The sequence below is a fragment of the Ochotona princeps genome, chromosome 6, assembly GCF_030435755.1.
Source record: "Ochotona princeps isolate mOchPri1 chromosome 6, mOchPri1.hap1, whole genome shotgun sequence".
Taxonomy (NCBI): domain Eukaryota; kingdom Metazoa; phylum Chordata; class Mammalia; order Lagomorpha; family Ochotonidae; genus Ochotona; species Ochotona princeps.
The window spans coordinates 23,371,622-23,383,074 of NC_080837.1; the positions used below are offsets into that span (position 1 = coordinate 23,371,622).

At 43.0% G+C, this 11,453-nt stretch overlaps 1 protein-coding gene across 1 annotated transcript; it reads right to left on the bottom strand.

Moving 5' to 3' along the window:
* Positions 1–1,147: 1,147 nt before the first annotated feature.
* Positions 1,148–9,971, bottom strand: POLR2M (RNA polymerase II subunit M). The gene is made up of 4 exons (XM_004578053.3): positions 9,714–9,971; positions 6,931–7,575; positions 3,794–3,998; positions 1,148–2,294 (listed from the first exon to the last, which is right to left on the bottom strand). Exons 1-4 carry the CDS (start codon positions 9,824–9,826, stop codon positions 2,148–2,150), a joined length of 1,110 nt encoding a protein of 369 aa, XP_004578110.2. The 5' UTR covers positions 9,827–9,971; the 3' UTR covers positions 1,148–2,147.
* Between the last annotated feature and the right edge of the window lie 1,482 nt (positions 9,972–11,453).

Here is an 11,453-nt window from a genome sequence, read left to right on the forward strand (position 1 = left end):
TGTATAATCTCCAAATTAATCTGTCAGGATACTTCAAAAATTCAGGAAAAAGATGGAATTAAAAGTTTATCTTGGTATTAAAAAATCTAGGAATTCATGCAATTTTTACATTATACACATTAATTTTTTGAAGTACCTTGAATTTCAAGATTCTTTAAAAATACATATGCCTGGGCCCAGCGCGGTAGCCTAGTAGCTAAAATCTTCACCTTGCATGCACCAGAATCCCATATAAGTGCTGGTTTGTGTCCCAGCTGCTCCATTTCTCTTCCAGCTCCCTGTTTATGGCCTGGGAAAGCAATAGACGGCCCAAAGCTTTGGGACCCTGAGCCCACACGGGAGTCCTGGAAGAAGCTCCAGGCTCCCAATTTCAGATCAGCTCAGCTCTGACTGTTACAAATACTTGGGGAGTGAAGCAACACACGGAAGATCTTTCTCTCCTTCTCTCTGTAAATCTGACTTTCCAACAAAAATAAATAAATCTTATATATTACATATCTGTACTAATTTTAACTCTAAAATGGTTATCTTCTACAAGTTCTTTTGCAGATATTTTTAAATGATCATCACTGCTTATAGATTACAATAATCAAATTGTTGAACAAGAGGAAAATGATTAAAGTATACCACAAAATGGAACATTCTGCTATCTAAAATACAAAATATTTAATGAGAAAATACATACAATGCATAAGAGCGGAGACAACAATGAACAGGAAAATGCATTTTTAAAAACATGAATGCATAGCTATACACAGACAAACACGGAAGCGTTAGGAGATTGTGTTTGGGTGGAAGATTATAGGACGCTGTGAGCACGTGTACACGACCTCTTGTATACCATCCAGCATTTTAGAAATAACAGGTTTATTTCATTTTCTGGACATAGAACATCAAATGTTATAAGAAGTCATTTGTTATAGTTACAAAAACTACAAATAGTAAGACTGTTAACTCTATACGCCTTTTTTCTGTTTTTTCAAGAAGAGAAGCAGAGAGCTAGCCTTCACAACTAGCAACACAGGATATAGAACTGCGCCCTTCCAATCATAGGAACATTGAAGTTGCAGCTTCCAGTCACATTTTAAATATGAATACTCTGTTAGCAGAAGGTTAACTAAGTACCAGTAAAATACAACCACAAATATTTGAAGTTGCTCTAATTAATATTTTATTTTCCAACACTTTAAAAAGCCCAAACATTTTAGACAAATAATCTTTTTTTTTGGTAACATAGGTGTTAATCTGTAGAAACCACCATATAATCACTTAAAAGGACATGAACATGGTATTTTTGTGTCTATATACGCATTTATGAAACTACAACTTGCATATGCCCCTTTGGAGGAAAAAAATAATACAATTTTAACTTTGAAAAAACAATTACTGGTTTCCTTACCAAACAATGTTCTATACATGAAACTATCAAGTGAGACAATGAACTCAAGTCAGATGAAGCCCATTAGAGCTACTCCTTCCACCCAGCTTAACCAGGCTTAGATTGTTCCTGTATCTCACAGTACTCCAGGCAACTCTGGTCATGTAGAAAGACCCTCCACCTTTTAGCACATACTCTAAGTAACATTTTTCCTAAGGTCAGACAGAAGGGAACAACATTTAGCAATTTTCTGAGTGTCTTTCTAGATATTTCACATCCAGTATCTCAATAAACCCATGCAAACATGCACATAATTTTCCAGACTGATCCCTTTGTTATTTAAAAAAGGAGGGAACTAGGTCTTCCTAATTTACTTCAGGTGCCTGGGATGACTAAGTATTTCACTGATGTAATAAAAGATGTAATAAATGCTGTTTGATAGAGGTAAAAGAATAAAGCAAAATTATCTGCTTTCATTTGGCTCAAAGAAAAAAAATTTTCTACTATATACTAAAATATCAGACCAATGCACAACATACTGCAAAATTTTAATACAATGTGAATAGACACAATATTCAAATATTAAACTTCAAGCACATGAAAGTCATCTTCTGAAAGACAAACTGGGCTTTTGTTCACAGATACCCTTGGTAACGTCACATAATTCTTTTGCCCAACAACATCTGACATTGATCTTGATACTTAGGAAGTCTGATGTGAGACAGTGACATTAACAGTCAGATTTAGGAGATGATCCCAACAGCCATCGTCAGCATTCATCATCTGAGGATTGGTCATCGTCTTCATCCCTTACTTCCCGATACTGCCTTGAAGACTCTCCTTCTGGATTGTAACTCTGCATCTTAATATTCAGTTTTTCAGCTAATTTTTGTGCTGCGAGTTTTGCCTGCATCTCCTTTAAAACAAAGGGGAAGGAAAAAAATCACACAATCACATCTTTTCCTTATAATCTTTTAATGGTAAGTTAGTTGCTCAGACTCAGGAAAAAGAGGGCATTAACACCCCACCTAGTGCTCTCTGCAGCAATGCAAGGAGCATGAAAGCTATGCTCCACCACAGATATAAAGGGGCAATGCTTATGAGAGCCATTCATCTCCTAGCTTAGTTACTGACATCCATTAATAAACATTTCATTGAGCTAGCCTACCTCTGTGTAAGAAACGGAGTAATCCAATTAGCTTTCCAACACTTACACAAATATGGACACAGATCTATGGACACATGCATGTGCACGCATGTACATACAAACGTACACACACACAACAGTCTGACCTATCAAATGTCAACATTCACTAATGCTGTATTGATTTCTCTGGCAGAGCTTTCCTCCCTAGATTAAATCTTAGCTTCTTAGGTCTGAGAGCTACATTTCATTGACACAAGAAAGACAAAAACACCAACACTATAAAGTGGACTACCCTCTATTCGAATAAAGTCCCACGGAAACAAGTATTCAACAAAAACCCAAGTGAACTGCAGACACAATCCCAAGTGCTTCACCAAGGACTGTTGGCAGGAGGCAATTCTCATTCTTGGTCCAACTCCCCGCTTTTTTCATGCTTCCTTCCTCCCTTATCACTTTAACTTTTTTACTGTTTTCCCTTCAGGCCAGGAAGAGTCAGTCTATACCTCTTCCAAGGAAGCTAATTTCAAGCTGAAGCACTTAATTTAACCTAAAAATATCCTAGCAAAGGCATTTATGATCCCGAACAATTAAAAATGCCAACCCAGGACAACTTTTAAGAAAGGTCAAGGTATGGTAGCACACTAGTTCTATATTAGTACATAGCACTTTATGGGAATCTCAGTGTACTAATCCTAACTATTTCCCCTACAGTCTTCACATATTTTCCCATATCCCATTAACGTATACACACATTCTTGATATCCAATTAAAAGTGATATGCAAAACACACGGATCATAGGAGGAAGTGCTAACACTAAGTCACCAACAACAGATGATGCTGTAAACACCATGTTCCATTGCTTCCTGGCCCCCACCATCCCCATCAATCCTAGGCACATGTCCCTGATCCTGGTTAGAGTCCACTGATGAGGCTTGGTGAAGACAAAGGAACAGTATCACTTCTATCCTAATGGAAGCAAGTACAGCAATGGGCTTTTGAGATGTAAACCACAGTCCTCTCCACAGGTCTCCAGTCCATTCACCACCGTGATACTAAGAGGAGCTTGATCACCTCCAGCTGTTTCCCAGGAGCCTAGCAGTTCTGTAATTCTTTGTAAACCAAAGGCGCGTGTCTAAGAGCCCGTGGCATCAATTGGCCATTTCTCCAGCACCTAATTCTTTCTATATCCCTTCCTTCTTCAACCACCCGCAGTAAATTCTGACTCACATCAACATATGAACAAGAAAAAAATCAATATTTTAAATACCTCATAGTTCTGTTTCTGCTGTTTCTGAAGCGTCAAAGATTCCTCCATAGAGAGCAGTTGCGTGGGCATATGGTGAAGTGGGAGAAGTCGAGCTGCTGTGATGTCATCAAGATGCTGCTTGTCCCTGCGCAGTCGCTCTTCTGAGGCCAAAGGAGACACTCCCCTATGCTGGTGACCAGGTGATTCACTCTGCCGAGAGGGTAACCTAAAGGAGGAAAAACTTACCTTACATGATCAGACAAAGTGCAGGAGTACACTCATACAACCATTCTGGTTTTTACTCTCAGTACAATATTCAATATGCTACATGAAGCATTCAACATGTAACAAAACAGAGCCACGCTAGTGATTTTTCCCAATCGTATCTGAGTATCAATGTTCTGAGCACGTTACAGGTAGGATAAACGAACCTAAGCATTGAGCAGTTTAGGTGTATAAACCGCATTTTCAGCTTATGGTATTTTCAATTTATGATATGCTATCAAGACATAACCCCCATCATAAGCCAAGGAGCATCTACATGCAACATACACAAGTTATCTGCTTTTTAAAATCCCTCTTTAAACCTTTCATTGAACCCAAGGTATTTTTTAACTTGCTCAAAGAATATTTGCAAAAGGGCTTACTGCTCATGAGAGGCAAATAAACATGTAAACAGTTTCAGGGCAATATAATAATACAGGTCCCATGACAGGCGTGACCAGTTCTAGCAGGGGACAAGGAGCTTGTCAGAAAATGAAATCATCAGATTTCTTAAGAGTTCACCACGTAAAAAGGGAAGCAGGACACTCCTAACCAGGAGGGACAACATGGCAGCAACACACAGGAAGGAGATGGAGAGCGCAGAAAAGGGATGCAAGCAAGCTAGGCAAAGACTACAAGGGAAGAGTTGCAGCCTGTATAACTGGTTCAGATTTACACATTACAAATTTCATTCTGGAAGTAGTAGAGAAACAAGACTAGTAGTTGAAACTGACTCACTCCACCCTAACTGGAGGCCCACACAGGCATATATCCCTCTCGACATTCAAAAGAAAATTATAAAAAAAGACTGGTGGTTAAGATTCAAAGCAGGAACAATGCAAATCCTTCACACTAGCAGGAAAGGATGAAGACAGGAATGTCTATAGAGATGAAAGATTAAAAGAATAAATCATGTAAGTACTTCTTCACAGCCGGAAAATACAAAGTAAAGGGAAGACACTCTGGGGTAAAAAGATGTGGTAGCACCATTAACCAAGGGATTAAGGAAGAAAAAGTCAATTTAGAAACAAGCAGGAGCGGGCCCGGCGGCGTGGCCCAGCGGCTAAAGTCCTCGCCTTGAAAGCCCCAGGATCCCATGTGGGCGCCGGTTCTAGTCCCAGCAGCTCCACTTCCCATCCAGCTCCCTGCTTGTGACCTGGGAAGGCGGTTGAGGACGGCCTGGTGCATTGGGACCCTGTACCCGCATGGGAGACCCGGAGGAGGTTCCAGGTTCCCGGTTTTGGATCGGCGCGCACCGGCCGTTGCGGCTCACTTGGGGAGTGAATCATCAGACGGAGGATCTTCCTCTCTGTCTCTCCTTCTCTGTGTATATCTGGCTGTAATAGAATGAATAAATCTTTAAAAAAAAAAAAAAAAGACAAGAAACAAGCAGGAGCTTCACTTTGCACATGAAAAATTGGAGATGTCAGACAAGTGGTCATGTTTTATAGACAATTGGGCCACACAAATAGAAAGTTCTAGCAGAACTCGAGCCTCTAGTAGAGGCAGTTACTAGCACCTAAAACTGTTTATAAAGCTAAAGGAAAAGTCAAAAAAGTACCAAAGGACATGACCCTTCCACTGTGCAGCCTCCAAGCCACTGCTCACATGGAAACCACCCATTCCCCAGTTATTTATGGCCTACTGACTCACCACAGCCCAGCCTTTCTTGATTTAACTGCACAGGAAATTCTGCTCCTAAAATTCCTTAACCATCAGCAGCCCTCATCACTATTTCCTTACGCGCGCACTCCCAGCTAGGTGAGCACAACACAGGACTGGTACAATGCAGTCAGTTTTCTTTTCCAATTAGACAAAACTGCTTTCTAAAACATCCTTACGGAAGTGAAGACATCTCACTGCATACAAGATGAGAGATTGCTCAGAGATTACTTTTTATTCCTAATTAAAGCAGTATACTCTTAAGTTTTCTTGTTTCTTAGAGCAGAAACAAGATAGTATGGGGTTAAAACATGAACACTGAGGTAGAATAAAGTTGTAAGTTTCATTCAAGTCCTTTTATAACAATAACCAAAAAGAAAAAAATACCATTTCAATATCTGATTTTTCAAAGTAGTATAGTAGTAGTTTAAGTTCATTCCTAATGTTACATCTTCGGAAACTGATACGTACTAGTCACTACGCGCTGATTTGAATTCTACACTTGCTGCAAGTAATGAGCTGCCATCTTCTCTTTAGAAGAATTTTTTTTTCCTGGAGTTCTCAAAAAACCAAACTATGGTGAGAAATTCAGAAGCAGGGTTTTTGCTCATGCTATTTGAATCTATTTTCACATTTATTATCCCCCTCGCAGCTCCCTTCCCACTGAAATTTTCAGTATATAATTCAATCTTTTTACCCAAGCTTGTAAACCTTGATTCTTATCAAGAATCCTAAGCTCTTCGAACAACTGAAGCTTTATTTCAGTGTGCCATCGCAGCACCTGAGGCTCACATATAGTGTGAACACACAAGTATGGTTTTGTTGAGAAAGTCCACCAATTCTTGCATTCCTGTGCCCTTAGTTTACAGACTAATCAAAGAAAGGGGGAGCTACACACTCAAAACTGGCTCTGGTTTAAAAAAAAAAGTCAACCAATTCTCTCCTTAGTTCCGTTTATGATGAAATATTGGCTAAACATGTTAAAATGTAATACTCCTCCATCACCTATGTAAAATCTTTTCAATTATTTGGCTTCCAAACCAAAGTATTTTTCAACCTGAATCCTGTCTCCAGCTAGACACAGCTAAACGCAGCTTCCACAACACGTCCCATCTCTAATCACCAGTTGTGCTCCAACAAAGCCCACTGAGCTTAAAGCAGCCTCTATATTTTGGGATTTAAGAAAATCATGAAGTTCCTGCGCTACTATGTTCCTCCATGACAATACTTACACATTGGTTTTAAATTTCTGTGCTGTTGGCACTGGGTTTCTGGCTCGCATTTCCAGCACCTCCATGTAATGAGGCTTCCTCTGACTCCTGCTACTAAAGGCCGTTAAGTTCTCGGTCCTTGTGTTTGCTTCGGAGGGGTGTTCACCTTGGTCTGAAATTGTGATCCTTTGTAATTTGTCAAGAAACAAACTATCAAGGCTGCTGGAAGCGTCTTCCACTTGACTTGAAGCCCTCTGCAGGGAGGAATGCTCTCCGGCTTCAGAGGAGGACAGCACCCTGGCCCTGGGACTGGCAGCTGGGCACCTGTTCACCGGGGGCTCAGCCTCTTGACGCTCTTCATCACCAGCGTGAGGAGGTACAAGTCCGTTTTGGGGTGAGGCTGTCGGAGAAGACTTGATGGTATCTACAGAGGAAGAGCCAGGAACTAGGGATGAAGTATCAAGTATCTCGTCAGGATTTTGGGTCTTGTCTATGTCCACATCAATGTCTGCATTTGCTTTTTGCTTTAGTGTAGATTCTAAACTAACAGGATGAAAGAGTTCACTTACTCCTCTAACTTCTTCACGCCCTGCAATGGCAGCTTTCAGTTTGGCAACACTGTCGAACACTTTTTTACCTTTGTCGGGCAATTTGCAAATGAATTTTCTGTCAAATGGAAAAGAACAGGTATATATTAGAGCCATGGCTTTACACTTGAGGCAAAACACTAACAGACAAAGGACCATCCTCCAAAGCTGATTTTTAAGTTAATGCCTGATTTTTACCAGTCTCCAGGCAGGATTAAAACAAATAAGCATTATCCCAATACCCTTAAAAAATTCTATTTCGAATTTCAGCAAAAGTACTTGAAGAATATAGGCTGAGCATTTCTAACCTGAAAATCTGAATTTCTTCAACACTAACACAACACTTTAAATGGAAAATCCATGTTGGACGCCATGTGATGGTTGCAGTCAAAAATTCAGGCATACTAACAGTACTACATAAGTCAAGCTGTGCACACAGGCAACATAAATTAACTGTATTTACACTTAGGTCTCATCCCCTAAATATTTATACAAGTGTTCAGAGCAATTCATATATGCAAAAACAATTCTTAAATATTAGTATATTTGTATATACAAATATTCAAAATTACTTTTAAAAATCTGAAAACTTTCTGGCCTAAGCATTTCATATAGGGGATACTTTACTTGTATAATTATCGTCTAACATCTCTAGATCCATAGTTTTTTTTTTTTTAATTATTTATTCCTCTATTTGAAAAGGCAAAGATCTTCCATCTTCCATCTGCTGGTTCACACCCAAAAAGGCCTCAGCAGTAGGAGCTGGACCAACACAAATCAGTAGCTAAGAGCCCTGACCTTCTTCCTGGTCTTCAGGTCGGTGCAGGGGCCCAAGCACTTGGGGTATCCTTCACTGCTTTCCCAGGCACATTAGCAAGGAGCTGAATCAGAAAGTGGAGCACCTGGAACTCAAATGGATTACCCATATGGGATACAAGCAGTGACACAGGCAGCACAGGCACCACCACAGCACTAGTGAGTCCTGAATTCCTAACTTTTAAAATGCAACCTCCAAAACCTGGTGGGGGAATGGATCCAGTAATTATTCTGACACTGCTATTCAAGTGCCAGCTACCATTCCCTTCTTGATTCCTCACATGGGCACAGTGAAGTTTTTCAGAGGTCACATGATGTGTGCTGCCATCCTGGCTCGGAAATGGAATATGGATTTGTGAAAGCCAAGAGCTCTTTGGGATGCCCGATTCCTCAAGTATAAGGGAGGTCTTCAGGTTTAACTGTAGATTCACTGTCATTCTCACAAACTCCATGTACCTGTGCCTATTAGAAAGGCCTCTTCCAGTCACAGAAGTTCCTTTTCTAATACTTCAGCCATACACAGCAATAAGAGGGAAGGTTACCTCTGAGGCGCTCCAGGTTTTTTGCTTTGTTTTTTTTTCTGACACTACGTTCTTTCTCACAATTCCAACTACTTACGAACAACTCTGCAATCAACACCCTCAACCTACTCTACCCCGTCTCTCCTGCTCTCCTCTGGGCTCAGTGAGCCAAACTTGAATCTATTCCTTTCCTTCACTTTGAGTGCTTTTCCTCACATCCTGGCAACTACAGCCGTGGTAATCCCTGGCCTGACAGAGCTGTTCCAATCCCACCAGCTGTTCTCCCAGTTCACTTTCCTACAACCTCCTGCTTGGAAGCCGCTCTAAAAATACCTTCCTGATGCCTTCTGCCTCTTATCCTTTCAAGCTATCCTGCCGCATGCTGCTCAGCCAGCTGCCCTGCAAACACGACTGACTCCCTTCTATCCCAGGCCCACCTCTCCTCAAACTCCCTGTAGTGGGCCAGCTGAATGGGAGTCCAACTTCTCGGCCTCACAGACCGCTCATTCAACCTCCCGCTTCTCACTGCCCCCACGGCACCCGTAAGCAAAGAATCTAGAAATGAGATGGCCGAGCGATGCTGGGGGCCTAGGGGTAGGGGTGGGAAGCCCCCACGGTAACTGGGTAAACAAAAGCAACGCTGAGCAGCCCTGGGGGACCCCGAGCCGCCGGCCGCGAGCAGCAGCGCGTGGCCAGGAATGTGGCGCGGCTCCACGGCAGCAGGCCGCGAGGCTGACAGGAATCCGACTGACGCAAGGTCACCTTCCAGGACAGGGAGCGGGCAGAGGGAGGGCGCGTCCCAGAGACGCGGACCCCAAGGAGCCGGGTTGGGACTAGGAGGGACCCCCCCCCACACACACACCACCCTTCCTCAGCTTACTCGTTGCGCAAAAGTCTCTCCTGGCGCTTCAACATCTCCCGCAGCTCTACCAAACTCCGCTGCCCCAAGTCCTCGGGAACTTGGGGCTCGAAGCCGCGGGGCAGCAAGGACATTCTGCGGGGCCTGAGGCTGGCGAGGAGGCGGGCACTCGGCTTCCTCGGCAGGCCCCGCCGCTGGTGCAGGTTCCGCGGCCGGCGGCGACTCCGGGGCGCGAGCGGGAGTCGCCATTTTCCCGGAAGAACAGGTCTTCTTCGAGGCGAATCGAGCTTTATTGAAACGCCGGAAACAAACACTGACCAGGAGAAGGGGGCGCCCGGAGGCGAGCCAAGGGGCGGAAGTTAAGCGTTTGACGTCAGCGCCTCGATTTAGCGCGCTTTTCTGTGTGTGTGAGCCTGCGTTGAGCCAGAAGGTCCCGTGTTAACCCAGAACTGTTAGCAGGGTGAGTTTTAGGGAGCACGTAATCACGGCCCCTCCGGTTGTTATTTTGCAGTTTTGAGTAATGGGGGTGAAGGAGCAGACATCGACCAAATAAGAGGTTGGGGCACCTTTTAAGAAGTGAAATGAGGTTGGCTGTTAGTGAAACAGGAGTACATTTTAATGTGGTGATTCCTATCCCAGCTGCAAAGCTCTGAAATGTTACAGGTTGGAACCTTTCATCAGAGGTAACAGCTCTATAGCGTTTCAGTAGGACTTTCCTTCATTGGTGGTGCTACCTGGGGCACTGAAGGGACATTTCTCCCCCTCATCTTTCTAAAACTTGCAGTGATGCTCGCAAGTCATTGCAACAGTCTGAAGCACACCCTCACACAGACGCTCTCACTTGCAGACACCCACAGAAAGGTGATGAGGGGCGATCCAAGGTTTGAAAACCCTTCATAGTTCCTTATTTTGCCCTTTGGGAAAACAGAGGCAAACCTAGAAGCAGATATTCCCAGGGCGGAGAATCAGTGACAGCTTCAGATCCCAAAGCCTGTTCCCTTTCCCAGCCTTCTAGTGTGTAAGTACCTGGCTTCCCTTTAGACATATTTATAAATGTATAAATAGTGGGGAACTTTTGTTTTGTTTGTGGCTATTGAGAAAAGGGTAGCAAGCATCAGAGCCAGCCGTTGCTTTCTCTTTATTGTTAATCTGCCACCGCTGCCTCCCAAAGGGATGATTCGGGAGCTGACTAACTCAGTATGAAGGGTTGGATGCGCCTGTAACGCCCAAGCACCCTCCCTCATTGTTTAACATTTGATATGTTTCTGGATTCTGTATATGATGCTGAGATGTGCAGCAACCCCCAACCAGGTAGAGAAGCTCCAGGTGAAACCCGAAGCTACTTCAGGGAGTTCCATGGTAGCCATTTCTGTTGCTCTCCTCCCCTCCAGCTACTCCTTCTTGGTCAGATTAATTATACAGTCTTCCTAACTTTAAACCTTGCCTTCAGTAACTTACACAAATCCTGGCTAAGTAACAAGTACTTGAGAATCAAGACCTTGAGTCAGACTGGTCAAACTTCCCACAAGACTCCCTCTTCCTACTCCTTGGCCTCAGCTGGAGAATTTTATCCGCCCCCCCACTCCACCCCCCTAAGTGAAGGTCAGGCTTCGACCCTGGGTCAAAGATGTCCTCAGGCAAGGATGCCTTTCTTTTAAACCTCAGAATTTCATCTCTTGTTTTCCTGTTGTGGAATGCCATCCCTTCTCCCCAGCGCCTTCATAGATTATTCTAAACCAAATTGTTCTCCTATGAGTACAG

Coding starts and splice junctions, on each gene's coding strand:
- POLR2M (XM_004578053.3), bottom strand. CDS start 9,826: ATGTCCTTGCTGCCCCGCGGCTTCGAGCCCCAAGTTCCCGAGGACTTG. Junction 3,999..6,930: donor CAGAAATTTAAAACCAATGT/GTAAGTATTGTC, acceptor TTCCTCCTTTAG/GTTACCCTCTCGGCAGAGTG. Junction 2,295..3,793: donor AGCAGAAACAGAACTATGAG/GTATTTAAAATA, acceptor TTTGTTTTAAAG/GAGATGCAGGCAAAACTCGC.